Genomic DNA, 12,079 nt, shown 5'->3' with positions numbered 1-12,079 from the left:
GTAAAAGTGAAAATGTGACCTCACTTATTCTGGGGCTCCAAATAACATTTGTAATGCTCTTTGAATTTGTCAGAAAGAAAGACCCATTACACATGGAAGTCTACGTCCCCAAAGAGCTTTACAAATGATCCTATTAAATCAGTCACCTGGAAATACCAAGATGTGTCAGGTACGGCATTTATTTACCTGTTTATTGTCCACCAGAGTGTTTCCACTTGATTGGCATATGGATAATTGTCTAATTGGAACATACTCAGTTGTAACCACCGAAGAATGTAATAGTGCATCTGTTGAATGCCATACTCTCAAATGTTAAATTAAAATTATGCTGCAGTCAGCCAATCCAGCCAGGAGACACTTCTGATTAAGTTCTAGCTGCTTGTGAACTTCTATAATTGAGACACGTTGGTACTTAAAAATTCCAGCCAGAAAGAATATTATACAGTCTCATAAATTTCAATGAAAAGGGCCAGAAAGCCTAACTTAAATTATCTGGTTGTGAACTATCTCACCGTTTTTATAGGGCATCTAGTCAAATGAAGAATAGCAGTTTTGAATCACCACTGTTTTGAATATGTAAATATTAGATTCACAAGTTTATATTTTGTAAACAAAAGAAAGCATTAATTTTGTAGAATGCAAAGAGCAGTCCAAGGATTTTGATTTTATTTTTCCCTCTACTGGTGGTATTGCTCTCTTTTTGGTGGTTTATGGGAAATAAATTACATATTTATAAACTCATTGATTGGAATTATTTAACCTTTTAAGAAATATTCCTATTCAGATTAAGAAGGAAATCTAAAACTACCAGACTAATGAATCAAAATGTCTTCAATGGAACTTTCCTTTGAAAGCTTTATGTCTACAACAATAAATTACCCAGTGATAGAACCTCAAGTAGTTTTTTTGTTGTTTGCTAAAACATGATTTAATCCCATAAAGTAGGCAAACCAGAGACATTCATTAATTTACTACCTACCTTTGACCTTCCCATTGGTGGATGTGGTCTAGTTGGAGAGATAGATATGAAATGTGACATACTATAGCAAGTGTTTTGGAAACATAGAAGGTGGATGACTAGCTGTGCTTGGGTGATTGGAGGACATCTTTATTTAGGAATAGACCAAGGCTACTGCATATAATTGCTCAGCTTCTGCTCTGGACGAGGGTATTGTGCCAGAGGAGTAACCGAGAATGTAACCAAGTTCCTGCTGTAAGGTCTGAGCATGCAACCTGGTGACAGTCATGTGCGCCTAGAGGATGGGCTCTTTTCAGCTGCACAAAGAAACCATGTTCTGACTCAAAGACTGAGTCAGAATCTGCCTGGCAGAATTCTGGTAGTTAGGTTTGTCATGGAAGGGACCTTGGCATGTCTGGGGAAGAGAAGAATGAAAGAGAGAAGTCCACTGGTTTGGGAGCTAACTGTATTTTTAAGCAATGGGACACTTTAATTCTGGGGTGATATGTGGTGAAAGTTAGTGGGACAGGCAACATCCAGAGGAGAAGAGAAATGGTAACTATGACAGCGAGGATGAATGGAGAAAGGGTGGAGGAATAGGCATTGGGCTTTAAAGAGTGATGAACTGGTGACTTAAGGTCCTAACTCTAGATCCCTGGGGAGGAAGTCTGGGGGTGGGAAAATGTGCTGACAGCCACAGTTTGAAGCAGTTAAGAGTTTGGTGGGCAATAAGAGACGGGCAGAGTTATAATGTAGGCTCTGTAATGCGCCAGCATTTGAGATCTGTGGCTGAAGCCATGGGCACAAATAGGATCTCTGAAAAGAGCATATGACAAGAAGAAAAGGCCCTGCCACATGAGCTGGCAGTTACAAAAGTCTTCTTTTTTTTTTTTTTTTTCTTTTCTTTTTTATTTATTTATTTTTTTTAATTAATTTTTATTGTTGGTTGTTCAAAACATTACATAGTTCTTGATATATCATATTTCACACTTTGATTCAAGTGGGATATGAACTCCCATTTTTAGCCCGTATACAGATTGCAGAATCACATCAGTTGCACAACCATTGATTTACATATTGCCATTCTGGTGTCTGTTGTATTCTGCTGCCTTTCCTATCCTCTACTATCCCCCCTCCCCCCTCCCCTCCCCTCTTCTCTCTCTACCCCCTCTACTGTAATTCATTTCTCCCCCTTATATTTTTCCCCCTTTCCCCTCACTTCCTCTTGTATGTAATTTTGTATACCCCTGAGGGTCTCCTTCCATTTACAAAAGTCTTCTTGATGCTGGTGAGAACTGTTGAAGTAGAGGACTCGGGATGGAGGTCACCTTGCAGAAGACTGAGGATTAAATGAGCACTCAAGGAGACAGAGGTTCTCATCCCTACTTACACATTAGCATTTTCTGGGAAGGTTTTAGAAAAACAATCAATGCCTTCATCCTACCTTTAGATATTTAGAGTTAATTGGTCTTCTGTGGGGCCCAGAAATCAGTATTTAAAAAAAAAAAAAAAAAAAAAAAAGAAGAAGAAAGAAAGAAAGAAAACTTCCTAGATAATAAATATTAGTGGATTGCCAGAATCAAGAACCTCTGGCCTTGACTATTCTTTAAGAAGTATAAATAAAAACCCCAAAGCTTGCAAGCACGTGATAAGATGCTTATAATCACAGGGGATCAGAGAAGAATAGAATCTTTGTTTTAAAGGTGAAGAATCTATATATTCTAATGTTGGCAAAAATGGAAAATCTGAACAAGGCTTTCCTGTAGCTGTGGTGTACCCCGGCTCTCAGAGAAATCTGAACAAGGCTTTCCTGTAGCTGTGGTGTACCCCAGCTGCAGCTGCTCTGTGGGGCAGTATGGGTATGTGACCTCCTTAAGGCAGCCCTGTGACCCAGCAGTTTCACTGCTGGATGTGTCTCAGGAAAATTCTCCCACAGGACTTAAAGGAACACACACCAGCATGTTCCAAGACAGCCAGTGTAGAGTAGGGAGAATTGGAGATAACCTGAGTATCCTTCCCTGGGACAGTGGATTCAGTAAAATCAGGCCATTGTACCCCATAGAATATACTATGCAGCTATTAGAAAGAATAGTTTACATCTATAGAATATTAACATGAATGGATCCTAAAAACATCATGCTTACTAATATCATAGTAAACAATAAAGAAATATGGTAAACCCCTACAAATACATGCAAAACAGCCATGTATATATAAATAAGAAAAATATACTCAAATAAAAACCTAGACATTATAAACCATTAAAGTGATTGCCTACTCATGAGTGATGATGTCACAGAAGGTGTGTTATTTGAAAAGTATGATTCCCAGACATAACTTTCCTCTGTTCATATGTGAATACATGACCAGTGAAACTCCACCTCATGTACAACCACAAGAATGGGATCCTAATTAGAGTAAGTTATACTCCATGTGTGTATAATATGTCAGAATACACTCTACTGTCATGTATATCTAAAAAGAACAAATAAAAAATGTAAATTAAAAAAAAATATACTGGAGAAAGGCCATGTGAGCACACAGAGAAGGTCACCAAGGGGGGAGCCCTCACGAGAAACCCACCCAGGGTAATCTGGAACTTCTGGTCTCTAGAACCATGAGAAAGAAAGTCTCTGTTATTTAAGCGACTCAGCCTGTGATGTTTCCTTATATTAACTCAAGCTGACTAATACTGTCTAACTGTTCAAAAAAATAAAAGTGTGATTCCAAGAGGAATGAGACAGGATGGAAGCTAAAACAGGAAGTGGGGAAGGGGAAGGAGTGTATGTTTTAACAGTGCGAAGAGTTGTGAAGGGGTGAATGAAATGGAAGATTCCAGGGGATTTATTTCCAAGTAGTATTCCTTTCTTTGTCTTGTCCCCAACCTTAAGCTCATTGTTTGCTCCTCATTACCAAAGTAGTATTTGCTCATTACAGATATGTCAGGAAACTGACAGCAAAACTAAAAGAAAGATCCAAAAACCTACTCACACAGAGACAGAGTCAGGGATCCTTATTTATGAACAGTTGCCAAATTAAATGGAAGCCTTTTTGTAAATGGAAGTATGTGAGCTGCCTCATGAGTGTGGAGTTTATGCAGCTTCATTTTTAATGTCTTCCTGGTGTTCTGTTGTGCAGACCCAGGGACAGAAATGTGGTGAGCCCCCCATGACTAGACATCATCAGTTTCTAAATTTTGCCACCTCAAGTACTGCCGTGAGCAAACTTAAGCGATGCCTACCTTTAAAGACAATTTACTGTCCTTCATTTCCCTCATTGTGAAAGGAAGATTAAAGATGGGATTTTAAAATTTCTATCAAAAGGTAAAGATTAATTCTGCATCACCTAAAGTCAGAGCACCCGACCCTCTTGGGACTGTTCTGGGGGTCAGTGGTGAATGAGAATGAAGGAAGAAGGTCATCCCCCACTGTGTAGACACAGTCATAGATGCTTGTCCCTGTGCCAAGGGACAACAGGACCCCCTGGTTGCTGTACTTTAATCTCTGATGCATGAATTAAATCACACAGACTGTTAGGAGATCTACTGTGGGTGGTATGATCCCCTCATTTGTGATGGTGGTGTGGATAGGTGGTAGGATGGGAGGTACTGAGCTTTGGGAGATTATATAGAAATAACTGTTTATGACAAAAGAACCAAAGTATATTGAATCTATATGCAGTACCCAAGTTACAAACAATGCCAACAAGCTCCAAGGAAAGCACAGTGTGTATTTTGAGCACTTGCTATCCCACAAGTTCCCCAAACCCAGTAGTTTTGAAGATTTAATGTAATCCTTCCAGTTGGTGGGCTTACGCACGAGAAATCCAGTGCCAGTGTTTCTTCAGACTCTTATAGTTAGGAACTGGCCAGGCCACGCTGCAGCCAGCTTGTCAAGGCCCTGAAGAAATAGCCTGGATGTGGGAGACAGGTCCCTAGAAAACAGGAATACACCAACACTTCACATCATCAATGCAGCATTTGTTATGTTTGGCAGCAGGAAAAGTGCTCTCCTGTCTTTTGAAATAGGTCCTTTGTTGTCTAGAAACTCTGAACAGACAGAGCTGTTTCCAGGGACTGTTTTGAAGCTCCAGCCTATGTGTATTTTAACATAGAACCATATCCCAAACAGTCAGTGCAGGGCAGCGCTGGGCTTTTGGCAGACAGGGCAAGCCTCTGCATGAGTTACAATTGATAGGGCAAGGAGAGCTCAAGGCTTACAAAAATCCCTTCTGTGGCCTGCTTAAAAATAGCAGTGTAGGCCATAGCTTAGTGTTTTGACAGCTTATATCAGCAGTTTTCTTGCCTGATATATTGATTGCAGTTTGGACTTCAGTCCTGCTGATCTAATAAAACATCACCATCATAACAGAGAAGTAAAAGGATCTTTGGTCCCTGCCACTTGGTAAAGTATCTCTACAAAGCTACTATGAACCTAGCTGTATTGTTTTATGTAAAATGAAATAAAATTGGACCAGTTGACTGATTACATTTTTATTAATCTTTAGTTTCTTCATCCGTCAGCATGTTGCTTACTAACACTATTCAACATATTTTTACAAATATGCATTTGTTCAAAGAAATTCAATGGTATCCTCACAAATTCTAAAATGAGTTTCATGCATCAATAATACAAACAGCCTAATAGTGCATCCAAGACGGTGATGCTCCTGACATTAAGTGGGGGAAATGCATGCACAAAAAGGCAACCAGTGTCTGAATGAATATCTAAAGTGTGTATGTACAAGTCTCCTTGTCATTCTGAGGATATTTTTACTATCTTGCATTCACCCAGCCTTCCATCCTAATTATGCTAAATATCCTTTAACTTTACAGCAATTGCTGACCATCCAGGAGGAATTAAACAACAAAAAGTCAGAACTGGAACAAGCAAAGGAAGAGCAGTCCCACACACAAGCTTTACTAAAAGTCCTCCAGGAGCAAGTAAGTGAATGAGAAAACACTCTGATTGACGCATCAAGTCAAATGTGCCTGGTGCAGACACCCTAGCATGTCACTCACACAAGCATGGCTGAGGTCATCTCTGGAGTAATTAGCCCATACCCTGTCAATCCTACTGGCAGCTTTGCTTTGTGGAATTTGTCATTCTCAACTTCTCTGTCCTCACCCTGCATTTACTTATATTCACCAAGCCCACCCTCATTGTGTGAATGTTTCTCCCAGAAGACAAATGAATTTTGATAATTTTTTTCAATGCTGGTAGTGCAGATATATTTCAAAGTAAGCAGCTAGCTTCCTCTAAGTCTAATAGTGAGGAAAATGAATTTAGCATAATCCATGATGTTCCTGCAGACTTATAACTAAGAAGGACTGATTCATAGCATCATTAAAAAAAGTCTCTTCCCTGTGTGCATCAGGGCACTTATCTGACCACGACAAGCAACAAACCTTTCATATGATCTGATCATTTCATTCTGGCTTTCCTTGATACGAAAGTGTGGCCTGACATTGATAGGTGGATGGAAAATATCGTCTTACAGCAGCAGGATGAGATGGATCACTTCACAGTCAACAGAGTGAAATCTAAGCCTCACTCTCTGTACTGGAGGAGCCAGGAGAGTCCTCGAGAGGTTTTCTGATTTTCTGGCCTTCACTTGCTGCCAACAATATAGTGATTGGTAATTAGGAGGGGAAAAAAAAAATCACAGTAACCTCAACTCTCTGTAGTCAAATGTAGGTTGTTTTAAATTTTTCATTCACAAATAGTGGTTTATAAGAAGATTATTTTAGAAAATAGGAAGCAGCGAGAGTGTGGCCCTAGTCAGCTGGGACTCAGTCACTTAAAAATGATTTTTATTTTTTCAAAAATTTGGGGTATATATATTTTTTTTCAAGAAAGCAAAGATATTAATTAGATAGTTTATAAACTTTTTATAGCTATGCAAGAAAATATTTTTAAAAAGTAATGGTTACCTTTATTGAATAATAGAGACTCAATAACTTATACTGAGACTGAATTGTATGATTTCAGGTATGTTAGATTGAACTGAAAACTTCAGTCAACTAAATTCACAATGAGCTACTATTTGGGAGACCACAAATCACTGTCCACCCCACCTTGATATAACCCTAGCAAAATTGAGCTGACTTGGTCCAAATTTGCTTCAGGTCAGATAGTCATAACTTTGGGCTTTCATTATTTTCTGCTCTCTCTGCTGATTTTTTTTTTTTTAAGACGGCTTTAACTGAGGTGAGGAGAGGTGACTTTCTCTTTTCTCTAAATGACTCAAAGCCTTTATTTTTATTTAAAGTCGAAACTTCAGTTATGAAAATAGATTCTGAGTTGTGCAGAAAGTATCGACGTAGTCTTGTTAGGGTATGCATTTTCAAAGAGCAAAGTGCATAGGTAGGCATTGATGGAATATCACATCTCACTTTACATGACTTAAATTTTAAAAAGGAGAATGTTAAGAGAATTCAGAATAACTGAAATCATGCAAGACATAGAAAAATACAACTGAGAAGAAAGTGTTTTTACATTTAAGTATTAATTTAAATGCGAGGGCCCTTTTTAAGCAAGGTCACCAAGAATACCTAAGTCTACGGAGGCAGTGAGACATAGCAGCCAAAGGAATTTGAACAACACCAAGCCATTTGCCTGAGAGCCCCTCGCCTGCTACCCCTGGTCTGCCTTTCAGAAGGTGGCATACAATGTACGTGGAATCTCCCTACAACCAACCAGCCACCCGCCCACAGGCTGAAAAATGCACCCCTCACTTCCACCAACATTGCTTTATGAGGTTTGCTTTGGATTTGTGTAAATCCATTATGAGCTTATGTTTGGCCTTAACAAATGGGCTCATGCACGCACACCACACACACTGTATTTTGCCATTCAATACAGCTGCCACTTGCTGGGAATCCTTACCAGAAAGGCAAAGTCTTGAGGGCAGACCCTCCTGCTGCTGGCTCCCCACCCATCAGGGAAGTCAGGTCACTCTCTATGCCCTGTACCTTCCTGTATGCTGAAATACAGCTTCCTTAGGTCCCTCCAGGCACACAGACTCCTATCTTTCATCTTCTTGACAATCAAGGGTACACTCTACATCCAAAGTTTGTTCATTAACCTAAAATCCATCAGATAAAATGTTCATGTTCCAGCTGAAGAAAGCAGCAGAGTGAGCGATAGCAGTGGACAGAGGTAGGAAGAGAGACAGCAGCGCATCAAAGGGAGGGAAGTTGGAGGATAGCATGGACTAGGGAGGAAGGAGTCTATTTAAAAGGGAGAAGGAGGCCAACTGGCATTTTTATGCAGGTAAATAAACTTGTAGAAGGTAGAATGGTGGAATGGACTTTGACAAATAGTCATTTACTTCTGCTGCAGAACAGAGCCACCTTCTGAGCAATCATCCACTCCAGCTCATAAAAGCACAAGTTATGGGACCAACTGTGGAATGAGCAGAGGAATGTTAAAGAGGAAGAAGATGAGGAAATCTTCAGCTAGAAGAGCTAGTTTTTGTTTATTTGTTTGTTTTTTAAACCCGGGACTTAACTCATGGCCACTTAACCATTGAGCCACATCCCCAGCCCTTTTAATTTTTTTTTAGTTTGATACTGCTTTTAAACTTGAAATTCTCCTGCCTCAGCATCCCAAGTCACTGAGATTACAGGCATGCACCACCGCACCCAACAAGCAGAGCTAGTTTTTTGTTGTTGTTGTTTTTACTTTATAAAGAAAAGAGCTAGTTTTTTAAGTCCTTTTGTGCACTACCTCTAATTTGGTGCACCTTTTCTCTTCTTATGTAACAACTGCATTTGTTATGCATAAGAACATCTATGATGCAGACCTAAAGAAGAATGGGCATTTTTTTTCCCCTTAAGCCAGTTGATGTGACAATAAGCCAAAGAGCCTTGGATCCATAATCAGCTGCCCCATCCTCAAATTCTGCATGACAAATTCTTCATGTCACTTTGGCAAAACTCCTCTGTCGGCCTGGAGGGCATGTGGCTTTCTTTCTGAGATTAAGCGTGCATTTAAAAAAAATCTAAAGATGCCTTCATTTTAATACACACAAATAGCCAGAAAGAATCAATGTTCTGAATCAAACACATTGGGAGTGCATGCAAATTTATTTTCTTTCAGATTTTAAGTATTTATTTCCCACCATTAATAGGTCAGGAGGAAGTGCTGGCAAACTGTTTCAAGGCCAGCTTACCCTTTTTCTTTGCTCTCTGCCTCAAAAGGTCTGCTTTGAGTCAGAATAGGATAAAATGCCAATTACAGGTTTCCTGAAATCTCTTGATAACTGATTACTCTTAAGCCTTCTGAGAGAGAGGAGTATTTCCAAATGTTAAAAATCTCATTTAAGAAGTAGCTTTTCTTTGAATGCTTCAGTGGCCAAGGAGATGTCTTCCCAATTCTTCCTTTACTAAAAGAAGCAAACTGTCTTCTCCAGTTAGGCCTCCAGAGGTGATGTCATTCATTCAAATATGTACTCGAGGAGGACATGTACAGTCGCACTGCAGCATGTTCAAATGACTGAAAAAATCCATCATTCACAAATAATCGTTAGTATAACATCATTTAGCTACTGGCAACTTGCAAACACTGCAGGGTTTAAATTAATAGCAATCCAACTAGGAAATGAAATCATTTATTATTCTTAAGAACCAATTTTATACATTTTATGCCTATGGAACTGCTTTCTAATCTTATTATTTAAAAAATAATGACCAAGACCCATTTACTTTTTTTGCCAGCCCTCAAGCTTCATAAAATATTGGTCTCAAACTGATTTCTATAAGACTCATTAGAATTATGTGCTCCATCTGTTTCTACTCTTCCATTATACAATGCAACCTCAGATAAATCAGAGTTAATAAGATGATTTATATACTTAACAGTTATGCTTGCATGTTCATTTTTTTTGTTTTTCTTTAAAAATTGCAGTTAAAAGGTACCAAGGAATTGGTGGAGACCAATGGCCATAGCCATGAGGATGCAAATGTAAGTACCACAAATATGGTATTTGCTCTTTTCACTGGATATCAGTTGAAATCATAGAGATATGGTCCTTTATTTGTAACATAAAGAAAATCAGAAACTCTGCCTCTCAGTAGCTTAAAAATTATTATGTAGGCTCTGGCAATGAAATGTGGTAGATAGGCACTGCTGTTGTTTGCTTAGTTTACTACATGCCAATTTAAAAGTACTTGAGCTAATCCCCACCATCAAAAATTCTAATCTCTCTGAATTTGTTTGATCCCTTTATATTTCCAAAGCTATAAAGTAATAATGTATTGGGAGGGAAAATGGAATGTGTCCCAATAGGGTAATAAATTGTATATTGCATGTATAGCTCTTAAGTTTGCCTGCCAATGAAGATAGTAATTAAATGATTGACATGCTGAAGAGGTCTCAGAACACCCCACTTCTCCCAGAATAACCCTTGAAATTGTACTTCTCTTCTGTTTCTGATCCAAAACAGTAACAGGATGTATTCATCTTTTTGATAGAACATGAGGTACAGTGATGCAAGATCACAGTTAGCACCACAACTTTCTTCCTTAGTGTTCCCTGAATATCTCGTGGCCAGAAAAGAAACTAGTATTCTTCATACTTTAGAAGCTCTTGGGTCTCAGGTGATGGAGAATTATACCTTGCGGATCATTGTCTCTGCATATGCTCGGTGGTTTTGTTTATGTCTTTTTTCAGATCTCTCTTGTATCTGTATGTATTTGATTAGCCTTGTCACAGGAAATGCTTACTAAGCAGTTCTTTTCACATAACACAGAATCAGACATGGTAATGAATGCCTGATTAAGCTACAGCTTGGAGAAATTATATATTTCATGTTCTCTCTTGTTTTAATTATATACGGCAGAGAACCCAATAACCAGAGTGCCAAAAAAATCCCTCTTTGCAAGTGTGTTCATGCCCAATGGATGTGCACAGTAGGATGCTAAATGAGGATCATTGTGTTCCTGATCCCTTACTGAGTTCCAGGGAGATGGGCAGGGAGTCCAAAGAGGCATAAAGTGTGTAGTCTGCCCTCAAGAAACTGAAACTCAAGCAAAGGAATCCAGGAACACTTGACAATGTATAGGAGGTAAGGTACCCAAGAAGGTGAGGTAGCTGTGACAGGGTGTGATTTGAAATACAGATTTTTCTGCTTATTAATTAATTGCATCAGCTTGCCAATCAACCTCTCTGATCTGAGCTCCATTTGCCTCATTTGTAAAAAGAATGACAAAGCTTCTCTTAAAGAACTTGTCATGATATGTAATGAGCTAAGGCCTAAATGAGTGTAAGTCTTAAGGTGTCACGACTGTTTCTTTGTGCTGGATAATCAAGAAAAGCTTCCTGAGTCTATGGGATCTAGATTGGTTTGGGCTTCACTGACAAATAGAATGGCAAGTGGCACGAACCCTGTTCATACAGCGCTCCCCACTGACAATGTTGTGGCATATGTAGAGTTAGCCTTCCGACTGCCACAGTTCTTCACTACCATAGCCTCTTGCCCTGGAACCCCTCTCTAGTATCCTGTATTCCAGGAACACGCTGCCGTCACATTCACAACCAAAACTTTCATATCTATTCCACTCAGAGCCAGTCCCTCTGTGCCTTCCAAGGAAGCTTCTGTCTAACCCAGCAACCCAGTGGCAGTGTGCCTCAGTGTCCTTATCTGTAAAATGGGGATATTTCCTGCCTTCCCTTCCCTAAGGTTTCTTGTGAGGAGCAAATGCAATGACAGATGCGAGAGTGCTTTGTTGTGAGCTTCTGAGTAAGAAAGCCCTTTCCTGGAGAAATGTTGAAAGTCGACTATTATCAAATAATAAGGGTGGTGGGAAAGGGAGTTTATCTTTAAGATCTTAAAAGAAAGTTCCCAGATTTTAATAATACTTCTCTAGGGTCAAAGAAATGACCATCAAAAGGTGGGGTTCCAACTATGGAGACAGAAGAGTGACCCTTGGCCAAGGGAAGTGACAGAGAGCCTGACCATCCTAGCCAGTCAGTTTTGGCATTCCTTCCCCACTGGGGCAGAGAACCAGAGAACGGAGCTAATTTTTCTGCCTAGATTGTCAAGGGGTTTCCCAGTACGTGCATGAAGCACTTTTTCTTTTCTTTCTTGTCGGTAATTTTGTCTCCTTTTGGAATTTTC

At 39.4% G+C, this 12,079-nt stretch overlaps 1 protein-coding gene across 5 annotated transcripts in view; it reads left to right on the top strand.

Moving 5' to 3' along the window:
• Enox1 (ecto-NOX disulfide-thiol exchanger 1) overlaps positions 1–12,079 on the top strand; it is a 533,584-nt gene that overhangs the window by 453,086 nt on the left and 68,419 nt on the right. For all 5 annotated transcript variants that reach the window (XM_076872046.1, XM_076872045.1, XM_076872047.1 and 2 more), the window contains 2 exons: positions 5,793–5,900; positions 9,868–9,924. In XM_076872046.1, the coding sequence (XP_076728161.1) occupies positions 5,793–5,900; positions 9,868–9,924 (165 nt within the window). The remainder of the gene's footprint in view (positions 1–5,792; positions 5,901–9,867; positions 9,925–12,079) is intronic.

Source organism: Callospermophilus lateralis, chromosome 12 (genome assembly GCF_048772815.1).
Source record: "Callospermophilus lateralis isolate mCalLat2 chromosome 12, mCalLat2.hap1, whole genome shotgun sequence".
Classification (NCBI taxonomy): domain Eukaryota; kingdom Metazoa; phylum Chordata; class Mammalia; order Rodentia; family Sciuridae; genus Callospermophilus; species Callospermophilus lateralis.
This window is presented reverse-complemented; position numbering and strand designations above follow the sequence as displayed.